The sequence below is a fragment of the Zea mays genome, chromosome 2 (genome assembly GCF_902167145.1).
Source record: "Zea mays cultivar B73 chromosome 2, Zm-B73-REFERENCE-NAM-5.0, whole genome shotgun sequence".
Classification (NCBI taxonomy): Eukaryota; Viridiplantae; Streptophyta; class Magnoliopsida; order Poales; family Poaceae; genus Zea; species Zea mays.
Genome location: NC_050097.1, coordinates 33959172 through 33972094, shown reverse-complemented (window position 1 = coordinate 33972094; position 12923 = coordinate 33959172). Strand labels below are relative to the sequence as shown.

The 12923-nt window shown below is 46.5% G+C and overlaps 1 protein-coding gene across 4 annotated transcripts; it reads right to left on the bottom strand.

Moving 5' to 3' along the window:
- Positions 1-68: 68 nt before the first annotated feature.
- LOC103648542 (protein CHROMOSOME TRANSMISSION FIDELITY 7) lies at positions 69-3077 on the bottom strand. Of its 4 annotated transcripts, none has more exons than XM_020548243.3 (7): positions 2626-3077; positions 2374-2511; positions 1936-2191; positions 1776-1868; positions 1483-1557; positions 1034-1386; positions 69-733 (listed from the first exon to the last, which is right to left on the bottom strand). In XM_020548243.3, the coding sequence occupies exons 2-7, from the start codon at positions 2430-2432 to the stop codon at positions 598-600; spliced, it is 972 nt and encodes a 323-aa protein (XP_020403832.1). In that variant the 5' UTR covers positions 2433-2511; positions 2626-3077; the 3' UTR covers positions 69-597. The 4 variants fall into 4 exon arrangements, with proteins under 4 accessions (XP_020403832.1, XP_020403830.1, XP_020403831.1 ...); XM_020548241.2 differs by having other exon boundaries at positions 1483-1602; positions 2626-3066; XM_020548242.3 differs by having other exon boundaries at positions 1483-1602; positions 2374-2518; positions 2626-3064.
- Between the last annotated feature and the right edge of the window lie 9846 nt (positions 3078-12923).

The window sequence follows — 12923 nt, the reverse complement described above, 5'->3', positions numbered from 1 at the left end:
CTAAGGTGCTTATCTTTAGTTCTTTACCAGTGAGGAGACATTAAGGGGCCATCGACCGAAACAATTCCTGACCGAATTGCTTATCTGATTTATACAAGTTTTAATCAGCTAGAACAATTCCTGAGCTAGAATGATTCCTGAGTGTATTCCTGTATTCTACAAGACTGCTAGGTCCTTGTAATAAAAATTCTAAGAATTCCTTTTCTTATCCTCAGAAACAGCACGTATCAGCCATCAGTGATACATGATTCATTCATTGATGTATTGTCACTCTGCTGCTGCAGTCTGTCATTTTCTTGCTCAAAACATCCATCTTGTAGATGCACTCTCCTAGTTCCATGCTTGGTGCAGCTGCAGCAGCATTGCTGCAACGGAGCATGTGAGACCATGAAAAGTTATTTATGAAGATCACAAGAAAGCTATTGTCACCACTCAAAAGAGAAAGCTACATTGTTACAAAGCATCGCTAATTTCTGGTCTACCTGAATACTTATTGATCTAATTGTTTACATTTTTTTTGTCAAATGCTCCAACAAGATAAGCGTATTTTACAAGAGGAAGAAAAGTTTCAGAGAGGGCTTTCTTAGAGTACAAGTGTTACACCGGTCCGTCTTTGTAGACTAAGAATGCACTGGTCTTGCAGTAACGGCATGCTAGCCCCTTGCCAGAGGAGGTCGGGGGAGAGAAAGCAAACTGTGAAATCCCCAAAGTCCTGCCTTCGCAGAAGGTTTTCCTGCTTGAGATGAATGGAAGTGGTAATATCAGGAGGAACTCTGTCTAGGGAAATTGCTTGCCAAAAAAAGGCACAAGAAAACAAATTACGGTATCATCAGTTAAGAATAGCTTAACAATACATCGTATTCAATTTGATAAAAAAAACCTTAATATATTGTTGCAAGGCAGAACACTGCATGCTTGAAAATGATCTGAGTTGTTGATGCGAGGGCAAGGCAAACATAAAGAAGTGTAGCCTTGTAAATGGATGAAATTTATGGAACAAATACGCAGCACTTGAAATCAAACATCGTCTTACCTTGCAACGTCCATTAGTTTTGAGGCAATTCGTTTTCTTCTGCACCATGGTGCCACCCAGATGGCTCGAAATCCACAAAGCGCAGGAACAGCTTCCGTTTCGCAAAGTATGGCACCAGGGTCCTGGCACTCTTCTTTGTTCTTGACCGAACGACTGTGCCGCCTTATGATTTCCCTCTTGAAACTAATACTGCCGAACTCTAATGTATGACCATTTTTTCCTCGCTCAGTACTACTAACTGGCAAATCATTAGGGCTTCCTTCCGTGGAGCTTGGGATAACTCTATGTCCTGTTTTTATCGGTTCAGTGACAAGGCACCCCACGATCCTTTGTGCAGATATGTATAGATACACCTATACAATAAAGATGATTCTTATTTATTACCGTGTGATATAAATGCATTGCATAGATTGTCATGTACTATTGAACTATGATTATGTAATTTCTACCTTGCAAAGCTTATGCAGGAGTTTCCCTTCACCAAATCCCAGCTCCTTCTCCACCACTGTGATCACCTCTCTGACCTGCCATATTTGTTTGACATCACATAACTTGCATAGACCATACCACTGGCATCCACATTTGTGAAGTTAGGATTGCATAGACAATTGCAAGCAGTTAGCAAAAACAGACATATATATAACAGCTAAATAAAACCGCTTTACAGTCTGCATTTCTTCAGAAGTCGGGGCGCTAGCATTTAGAAATTTAACATAAGGAACTCAGTTGGGCAGACTTGTACCTTACTTTTCGACATACAAGAGTTCTCGTCAGTTGCAAGAACAACCCGATCACCGCCCTCGGACCTCGCTATCACTGTCTCTTTTTTCCAACCCTGCAGCTCATCGGTTAACTAGACGCTCCACAGAAAAACTGAGAGCAAACGCATAGAACACCTTAACCTTGAAAGGGACTCCCTCGGAGTAGCTCTTGTGGTACGCCCTGTGAACCTTTTCGTCTTCGTCGTTCCCTCGGGCGTACATCATGCCGCACACGGAGCACGTGTGGAGGACGAAATCAGGCTGCCCTAGCTCCAGATGGAGCTGCGCGTAGTTCCTCTTCTTGCTGACGAGCCCATCGAGCCTGCAGCCATTGGCCTTCCGCTTCGCCTCCGTCGCCGCGCCGACGTTTCCCTGCCCGTTCCCCTCACCGTCGCCACTGCACCAATCCGCACAAATGAGAAGGCAACCACAAATTGCTTCATCCCCCACAAACACAGATGCTAACGAATCCGCCCCTCGTGTTCTTGCATCAAGCACCACAGCAATTCAACAAAAATATTCAAATCCGGCGGATTTGGTATCAGGGTAATCAGTTCGAAGAGGGATAAGGAGAAGAACCTAATCGGATCTGGGTCCGTCTCCTGCCGCTCGAAGAACGCGCTGATCTTGGGCTGCATCGTCCCGCTTCGCCTTCCCCACGAGTTCTCTTCCTTCTCCCGTTTGTCGTTCCTGCCGCTCGAAGAACGCGCTGATACCCTGAAGCCTTTGAAGTATCAGAAACTTAACTGAATTGTAAGGTAAATGAAAGTGTAAATGCAAGGCAACAAATCTAAGCAGAAAGCACCAATCAGACAAGCTTGCAGCATTCACCAGCGAGACGTCGTTCACCGACGAGCAACGACGGCGGCCCGGGCGGGACGGCGGGTGGCGGACACGCACGCGTGGAGCTTTGCTGCGGCGCCGCGCCACGCGCAGACCTGGGGAAGGCCGACGAGAGGCTAGTTCTCTGGTGAGCTGCTACGGGCGGGCGGGGCCGAACCGGCGAGGGGCAGTTCGCGCCACCGTGGACAGCCTGTCGGGGCCGAAGTGGACGACTCGGGGCGACCGCCGCGCTGCAACTTAGGCCACACCGCCTCAGCTTAAGGGCCGTCGGATGATTCGGCCGGTGCGGCAGGCGGGCGGGCGCCGGGCGGCAGTGGCCGAGGGGCGAGGTTGAGTGGATGACGGAGGCGGCGGGCGCAGGCAGGTGCGCTACGGGCTGCGGCTGGTCGGTCTGTGTGCGGGAGCGTGATGCGAAGACCGGGCTTTTTTTTTACGTTCATTTCTTACTGGGCTGACCCAAGGTATTGCCCAGACAATACTGGCCCACACTGGACCTCCGCCCCTGCTGCCGGAGATGGCAAATGCCGAATAGGCGACGACGGTTAGCAAGAGGCGGCGTTTCGACTTTGGGGGACAAGAAGCGGGGATCGAGATCGACGGTGCAGACGTGGTAGTGAGTGTTCAAGGCGGGGCGGATCGGACGGGCAGGAAGCCAGGAACTGCGAAGGCAGTCGCGCGGGTTCCTGAAAAGTAGATGCGAGATTTGGCGCCAAAACTACCGCCCAAACTTCACGCTACATGTAAATCGTATATCTATATCCCTATATTTGAAGCACTTGTTTCAACGGTCGTCTCGCGTCCCCGATAGAAAAAGGGCAGAAGACATTGGGTGAAGCTGTCTAACCAGTAAAACATCATACTTAAATGTTTTTAATATTGAATATAAATTATATATATACGTTTTATGTAAAATTAAAAAATATAATCGTGTCGGGCCGGAACATCACTACGGGCTGAGGCTACAATCCAAACACGGCACGACGTTCTTGACTCTTGCAAGCATTAGGTCGTTTCTAAGACCATATTGGCGCAACGAACTTCATGGTGTTTGAGGTTGCTGAATTGGATGGAGCAACAACGATTAGACAATTTCTTGGGGGCATTAAGCTTGACATTGCTTCCCTGTTGGAAACCAATGCCATCCTTAATGTTAGGGCGTCTCCCATTATAGATCATGCTTCTAGCAAATTTAAACATTTCATTTTTCAATTTCACGCTCATTAATTTTAGCAGTTAATTGAGTTATATGATCATTTTGTTGTTTAATTAGAGCAAGATGATCATTAATAGCTTCAACATTAACGTCTCTACATCTAGTGCAAATAGAAATATGCTCGATAGAAGATGTAGAGGGTTTACAAACATTTAATTCATCTATCTTAGATTTTAGCATGACATTTTCATCTCTAAGACAGGAAATGGAATCATTGCAAACATTTAAATCTTTAACCTTAGAAATTAGACTAACATTTTTATCTCTGAGGCTAGAAATTGTATCATTCAATTCATCAATCTTAGCATTTAGACTAGCATTTTCATTTCTAAGACCGATAATTGAATCATGGCAAGTGCTAAGCTCCTTAGTTAAATTTTCACATTTCTCTACTTCCTGAGCATAAGCATTTTTCACCTTAACATGTTTTTTGTTTTCTTTAATAAGGAATTCCTCTTGGCTATCTAAAAGTTCGTCCTTCTCATGAATAGCTCCTATTAGCTCATTTAATTTTTCCTTTTGTTTCATGTTAAGGTTGGCAAAAAGATACATTAAATCATCTTCATTATCACTAGAACTACCCTCATCACTAGATGTAATATACTTGGGGTGGTTCTAGGTTGTATCTTCTTCTTTTTGCCGTCCTTAGCCATGAAGCACTTGTGGCCGACGTTGGGGAAGAGGAGTCCCTTGTTGATGGCGATGTTGGCGGCGTCCTTGTTGGAGGAGGAGTCGGTGGAGCTCTCGTTGGAGTCCCATTCCCGACATATGTGGGCATCGCCGCCCTTCTTCTTGTAGTACCTCTTCTTTTCCTTCTTCTTCCCTTTCTTGTCTTAGCCCCTGTCACTATCACTAGACATTGGATATTTAGCAATAAAATGATCGGGCTTACCACACTTGTAGCACACCCTCTTGGAGCGGGGTTTGTAGTCCTTCCCCCTCCTTTGCTTGAGGATTTGGCGGAAGATCTTAATGATGAGCGCCATTTCCTCGTTGTCGAGCTTGGAGGCGTCGATGGGAAGCCTATTTGGTGTAGACTCCTTCTTTTCTTCTTCCGTCGCCTTGAATGCGACGGGTTGCACCTCGGGTGTGGAGGTGACGCCTTGCTCCAAGTTGACGATGTGTTTGGAGTCTTTGATCATTAGCTCAAAGCTCACAAACTTGCCTATCACTTCCTCGGGAGACATTAGTTTGTATCAGGATCCCCATTAATTAATTGCACTTGAGTAGGATTGCGAAAACAAGGGATCTTAGAATAACCTTGACCATCTTATGGTCATCCTACTTGGTGCTCCCGAGATTGCGCACTTGGTTCATCATGGTTTTTAGCCAGTTGTACATTGCTTGCGGCTCTTCACCTTGGTTGAGGACGAATCGACCGAGTTCTCCCACGATCGTCTCGCGCGGTGATCTTGGTCACCTCGTCCCCTTCGTGCGCCATCTTGAGGACGTCCCAAATTTTTTTGGCGGTCTTTAACCCTTGCACCTTATTATACTCCTCTCAACACAAGGAGGCGAGGAGTATATTTGTGGCTTGGGAGTTAAAGTGTCTAATTTGGTCGGCCTCGTCCGAGTCATAGTCCTTGTCCCCTACCTTAGGTACATGCGCTCCATTCTCAACAATATCCCATATGCTTTTGTGGAGTGAGGTTAGGTGATGCCTCATTTTATCACTCCACATACAATAGTCCTCACCATCAAAATATGGTGGTTTGCCTAATGGAACGGAAAGTAGAGGAGCGTGTTTAGAAATACGAGGATATGGGAGGGGCATCTTACTATACTTCTTGCGCTCATGGCGCTTAGAAATAGTGGACGACGAGTTAGATCCAGATGTGGAGGGCGACAATGAGTCGGTCTCGTAGTAGACCACTTTCTTCATCTTCTTCTTCTTGTCGCGTCTCCGATAAGTCTTGTTGGAGGAAGAGGATTCCTCCTTATGCTTGTGGCCAGACTCCCTTGAGTGGGTTCTCCTCGGGCTTGTCATCGGTTACGATCTCCCTCTTGGCATGATCTCCCGACATCACTTCGAGTTGTTAGACTCTAATGAAGCACCGGGCTCTGATACCAATTGAAAGTCGCCTAGAGGGGGGGTGAATAGGTGTCATCTGAAATTTACAACTTAAAACACAAACTACAAGCCGGGGTTAGCGTTAGAATTAAATTCAAGTCCGGGAGAGAGGGGGAAAACAAATCAACTAAGAAATAAAGCGAGTGAACACGGTGATTTGTTTTACCGAGGTTTGGTTCTAAAGAACCTAGTCCCCGTTGAGGTGATCACAAAGACCGGGTCTCTTTCAACCCTTTCCCTCTCTCAAACAGTCACTTAGACCGAGTGAGCCTTCTTCCTTAATCTCACGGGTCACTTAGACCCCGCAAGGATCACCACACAATTGGTGTCTCTTGCCTTGCTTACAAAGCACTTGAGAGTAAGAATTGAAAAGAAAAAGAAGGCCAAGCCAAGCAAACAAGAGCAACAAAGAAACACAAGAGATCCTCTCACAAGTCCTAATGCACTAGAGTTGATTTGGGGACTTTGAGTGTATCGATCGCTTTGATTGTGTCTTGGGGTGAAGTATATTGCTCTTGTATTGAATGCAATGTTCAGAATGCTTGGGTGCTTGGTGTTGTGGTGGTTGCGGTGTATTTATAGCCCTCAACCACCAAATGGCCGTTGGGGAAGGCTGCTGTCGATGGGCGCACCAGACAGTCTAGTGCGCCACCGGATAGGCACTGTAGGCTATCCGGTGCGCCGCCACGTCACCTAACCGTTAGGTTTCGGGAGCAGTCAACCGTTGGCGCTGTTGACTTCTTGTGGCACCGGACAGTTGAGAGAACCTAGAGGGGGGTGAATAGGTGATCCTGCAAAATTCAACTCTAAATAGCCACAAACTTGGTTATAGAAATGTTAGTGCGACTAAGTAGTTGAGAAGCGAGTTCTTGTGGGCAACAGTCACAAAGAGATCAACACAAGATACACGCGATTTTATACCGTGGTTCGGCCAAGTAACACTTGCCTACTTCCACGTTGTGGCGTCCCAATAGACGAGGGTTGCACTCAACCCCTTTCAAGCGATCCAATGATCAACTTGAATACCACGGTTTTTCTTCCTTATATCTTTTCCTGTTTGTGAGGAATCTCCACAAGTTGGAGTCTCTCACCCTTACAACAAAGATCATAATAAAAACACAAGAGTAAGGTTGGGGAGCAACACACACAAATCCGCAGCACACACACGCACATAAGCCAAGACTTGATATCAAAATGAAGCACAAAGAGTTCACAACTAGAACGAAGCTCAAATCACTAACACGATCGATCAAGTGTGCGAAGACGGAGTGTGGGAGACTTAGAATGCTTAGTGAATGCTTGGGTGACTCCTCCATGTGCCTAGGGGTCTTTTTATAGCCCCAAGGCAACTAGGAGCCGTTGGAGGCCAACAAGGAAGGCTAAGATTGCCTTCTGTCGGGTGGCGCACCGGACAGTCACTGTAGCTGTCCGGTGCGCGATCTCCTTCCTTTTCTGGCACATCCGACCGTTGGTCCTCGAGATCGGTTGGCGCACCGGACACTGTCCGGTGCACACCGGACAGTCCAGTGCCCCCACCGACCGTTGGTGCGGACCACGCGTCGCGCGAAGATTGCGCGGCCGACCGTTGGCGCAAACGACCGTTGGTTCACCGGACAGTCCGGTGCACCACCGGACGGTCCGGTAAATTATAACCGTACAACGCTGGTCCTCTTCCCGAGGGCGATGAGTTCGCCGTGGATGACTCACCGGACAGTGCGGTGCACCACCGGACAGTCCGGTGAATTATAGTCGTACGCCGCCGTCGAGTCCCGAGAGCGGCCTTTTCACCGGAGTCCAGCCTGGCGCACCGGACACTGTCCGGTGCCCCACCGGACAGTCCGGTGCACCACCGAACAGTCCGGTGTGCCAGGTCGAGCTGAGCTTTGGCTATACACAGCCAAGTCTTGCAACCTTCTCTTTTCCTATTTCTAGCACTTAGGCAATATATGTTAGTACTCAAAACAATGTACTAAGTCTAGAAACATACCTTGTTACATGATTTGCTCTTCTTGATTGTTTGGCACATAATCAACTCACTCAATATGTGTTGGACACTTAATCACCAAAACATTATAGAAATGGCCCAAGGGCACATTTTCCTTTCAATCCCCCCCTTTTTGGTGATTTATGCCAACACATCAAAAAGCAACCAAAAGAAGTGCAACATCAATGCAATTGAGAACAAAAATTGTTTTTGTTTCAAATTTGGCATATTTGGATCATTCTTTGCCACCACTTGGTTTGTTTTTGCAAATCAAATTCATTTTCCTATCTTTAAGTCAAATTCACTTGTTTGGACATAAAGAGATATAATCCAAGAATGAAATTGATCAAGAGCCAAAAACTCCCCCTTTTTCCCATAATCATAAATTCTCCCCACAAGAGACCAAATTTTGCAAATAGAGTATTTTGACAAATCAAAAGTTTTAACTCTAGTGTTTTCAAAATTCACAAGTGGTAGCTGATCCGTTTTATTTGGCCTTAATATCTCCCCCTTTGGCATTAAGCACCAAAACAGGATCATTTTTGGCCCTTTAACCCCATTGCCTTACCAAAAATTGTCAATTAAGAGCAAAAGGCAATAGGAACATAAATATGAACTTGGAACGAAATACACCAATACCGGAGTGCAGTGGAAGTCTTTGCAACGTCCAAGTCCATTTCCCTTTCAATGCACCTTTGAGACTACATCAAGAATACTCAAACACAAGGTTAGTCTCAAAGGGTCAAGTTGTAGCACTTCTCCCCCTAAATATGTGCATCATTCACACATGGACTTGTGAGGTCCGGGGATCCCTTGCACAACTTGAGCACCATAAATAAGCAACAAATTACATAAATGCATAAAGTAACATGATCAAAGGCATAAAACACATGTATGCTATAGATCAATCCAAGTTACACGAGTTTAAGACATTTAGCTCACTACGCAGCCTGCAAAAGGTTTTCTCATCTAATGGCTTGGTAAAGATATCGGCTAGCTGGTTCTCGGTGCTAATATGGAACACCTCGATATCTCCCTTTTGCTGGTGGTCTCTCAGGAAGTGATGTCGGATGTCTATGTGCTTAGTGCGGCTGTGTTCAACAGGATTGTCCGCCATGCGGATTGCACTCTCATTGTCACATAGGAGTGGGACTTTGCTCAGATTGTAGCCAAAGTCCTGGAGGGTTTGCCTCATCCAAAGTAGTTGCGCGCAACACTATCCTGCGGCAACATACTCGGCCTCAGCGGTGGATAGGGCAACAGAGGTTTGTTTCTTTGAGCTCCAAGACACCAGGGACCTTCCTAGGAATTGGCACGTCCCTGATGTACTCTTCCTATCAACCTTGCATCCAGCATAATCAGAGTCTGAATATCCAATTAAGTCAAAGGTTGACCCCTTTGGATACCAGATCCCGAAGCAAGGCGTAGCAACTAAATATCTAAGAATCTGCTTAACGACCACAAGGTGACATTTCCTTGGGTCGGATTGAAATCTAGCACACATGCATACGCTAAGCATAATATCCGGTCTACTAGCACATAAATAAAGTAATGACCCTATCATAGATCGGTATGCCTTTTGATCAATGGACTTACCTCCTTTTTTTGAGATCGACATGTCCGTCGGTTCCCATTGGTGTCTTTGCGGGCTTGACGTCCTTCATCCTAAACCGCTTGAGAAGATCTTGAGTGTACTTCGTTTGGGAGATGAAGGTGCCATCCTTGAGTTGCTTCACTTGGAACCCAAGGAAGTAGTTCAACTCGCCCATCATCGACATCTCAAACTTTTGAGTCATCACCCTGCTAAACTCCTCACAAGACTTTTGGTTTGTAGAACCAAATATTATGTCATCGACATAAATTTGGCACACAAAAAGGTCACCATCACAAGTCTTAGTGAAAAGAGTGGGATCGGCTTTCCCAACCTTGAAAGCATTAGCAATTAAGAAATCTCTAAGGCATTCATACCATGCTCTTGGGGCTTGCTTAAGTCCATAGAGCGCCTTAGAGAGCTTAAAGACGTGGTCGGGATACCTGTCATCCTCAAAGCCAGGGGGTTGTTCCACATACACCTCCTCCTTGATTAGCCTGTTGAGGAAAGCGCTCTTCACGTCCATTTGAAACAACCTGAAAGAATGGTGAGCGGCATAGGCTAACAATATTCAAATAGACTCTAGCCTAGCCACAGGAGCAAAAGTATCCTCGAAATCCAAACCTGCGACTTGGGCATAACCTTTTGCCACAAGTCAAGCCTTGTTTCTTGTCACCACCCCGTGCTCGTCTTGCTTATTGCAGAACACCCACTTGGTTCCCATAACATTTTGCTTGGGACGTGGCACCAGGCTCCAAACTTCGTTCCTCTTGAAGTTGTTGAGCTCTTCCTGCATGGCCAACACCCAGTCCGGATCTTGCAAGGCCTCTTCTACCCTGAAAGGCTCAATAGAAGAGACAAACGAGTAATGCTCACAAAAGTTAGCTAATCTTGAGCGAGTAGTTACTCCCTTGCTTATGTCACCCAGAATCTGGTCAATGGGGTGATTCCGTTGGATTGTCACTCGGACTTGAGTTGGAGGGGCCCGTGATGCTTCTTCCTCCATAGCTGGTTCTTCTTGTGCTCCCCCTTGATCACGCACCTCTTCTTCAGGAACCTGTTCATCATCTTGAGTTGGGGGATGCACCATTGTTGAGGAAGAAGGTTGATCTTGCTCTTGTTGTTCATGTGGTCGCACATCTCCAGTCGCCATGGTGCGCATTGCGGCCATCAGAACATCATCATCATCTATATCATCAAAATCAACTTGCACTCTTGGAGAGCCATTAGTCTCATCAAATACAACGTCGCTAGAGACTTCAACCAAACCCAATGATTTGTTGAAGACTCTATACGCCCTTGTATTTGAGTCATACCCTAGTAAAAACCCTTCTACAACTTTGGTAGCAAATTTAGAATGTCTACCTTTCTTCACCAAAATGTAGCATTTGCTCCCAAATACACGAAAGTATGAGACGTTGGGTTTGTTACCGGTAAGAAGTTCATACGAGGTCTTCTTGAGGAGGCGATGAAGGTAGAGCCGGTTTATGGCGTGGCAAGTTGTGTTCACAGCTTCCGACCAAAACCGCTCTGGCGTCTTGAACTCTCCAAGCATTGTCCTCGCCATATCGAAGAGCGTCCTGTTCTTCCCCTCTACCACACCGTTTTGCTGTGGTGTGTAGGGAGCGGAGAACTCGTGCTTGATGCCTTCATCCTCAAGGTACTCCTCCACTTGTAGATTCTTGAACTCGGACCCGTTGTCGTTTCTTATCTTTTTCACCTTGAGATCAAATTCGTTTTGAGCCCGCCTTAGAAAGCGCTTAAGGGTCCCTTGGGTTTCTGTTTTATCCTGCAAAAAGAACACCTAAGTGAAGCGGGGAAAATCATCAACAATTACTAGACCATACTTACTTCCCCTGATGCTAAGGTAGGCGACGGGTCTGAAGAGGTCCATGTGGAGAAGCTCCAGTGGTCTTGATGTTGTCATCACATTCTTGTTGTGATGAGCGCTTCCCACCTGTTTCCCTGCCTGGCAAGCTGCACAAGGTCTATCTTTCTCGAAACAAACATTTGTTAGTCCTAACACATGTTCTCCCTTTAGAAGTTTGTGAAGGTTCTTCATCCCAACATGTGCTAGACGGCGATGCCACAGCCAGCCCATACTAGTCTTAGCTATTAAGCATGCATCTAGATCGGTCTCCTCTTTTGAAAAATCCACTAAGTAGAGTTCGCTGTCTAATACACCCTTAAAAGCTAGTGAACCATCACTCCTTCTAAAGACAGACACATCTACATTAGTAAATAGACAATTATAACCCATGTTACATAATTGACTTACAGACAATAAGTTGTACCCGAGCGATTCAACTAAGAACACATTTGAGATAGAATGCTCGGATGAAATGGCTATTTTTCCCAGTCCTTTAACCTTGCCTTGGTTCCCATCTCCAAAGATGATCGAATCTTGGGAATCCTTGTTCTTGACGTAGGAGGTGAACATCTTCTTCTCCCCCGTCATGTGGTTTGTACATCCGCTGTCGATAATCCAGCTTGAGCCCCCGGATGCATAATGAAAGTCGCCTAGAGGGGGGGTGAATAGGGCGAAACTGAAATTCTCAAAAATAGTCACAACTACAAGCCGGGTTAGCGTTAGAAATATAATCGAGTCCGCGAGAGAGGGCGGAAAACAAATCGCAGGCGAATAAGAAGTGTGACACGCGAATTTGTTTTACCGAGGTTCGGTTCTCGCAAACCTACTCCCCGTTGAGGAGGCCACAAAGGCTGGGTCTCTTTCAACCCTTCCCTCTCTCAAACGGTCCCTCGGACCGAGTGAGCTTCTCTTTCTCAAATCACTTGGGAATCAAACTTCCCGCAAGGACCACCACACGATTGGTGTCTCTTGCCTCAATTACAAGTGAGTGTTTGATCACAAGAAAGAATGCCAAAGAAAAAGAAGCGATCCAAGCGCAAGAGCTCAAATGAACACTACAAATCACTCTCTCTAGTCACTAAGGCTTTGTGTGGAGTTGGGAGAGGATTTGATCTCTTTTGGTGTGCTTTGCAATGAATGCTAGCTCTTGTATAGTGGTTGGAAGCTGGAAAACTTGGATGCAATGAATGGTGGGTGGTTGGGGTATTTATAGCCCCAACCACCAAACTAGCCGTTTGGTGAGGCTGTCTGTCGATGGCGCACCGGACAGTCCGGTGCACACCGGACAGTCCGGTGCACACCGGACATGTCCGGTGCGACAGCCACGTCACCAAAGCCGTTGCAATTTGACCGTTGGAGTTCTGACTTCTGGGCCCGCCTGGATGTCCGGTGGCGCACCGGACATGTACTGTTGAGTGTCCGGTGCGCCAGTATGGGCGTGCCTGACGTCTGCGTGCTCTGGCGCGCATTTATTGCAGCTGCAGGCGACCGTTGGCACGAAGTAGCCGTTGCTCCGTTGTTACACCGGACATGTCCGGTGAATTATAGCGGAGCAGC

Excerpts from the sequence above, each read along its gene's own strand:
- LOC103648542 (XM_020548241.2), bottom strand. The coding sequence starts at position 2,432 with ATGCAGCCCAAGATCAGCGCGTTCTTCGAGCGGCAGGAGACGGACCCA. Across the intron at positions 1,387-1,482 it reads TCCTGCATAAGCTTTGCAAG|GTGTATCTATACATATCTGC; the intron begins GTAGAAATTACA and ends TTTATTGTATAG. Across the intron at positions 734-1,033 it reads AAACTAATGGACGTTGCAAG|GAAAACCTTCTGCGAAGGCA; the intron begins GTAAGACGATGT and ends CATCTCAAGCAG.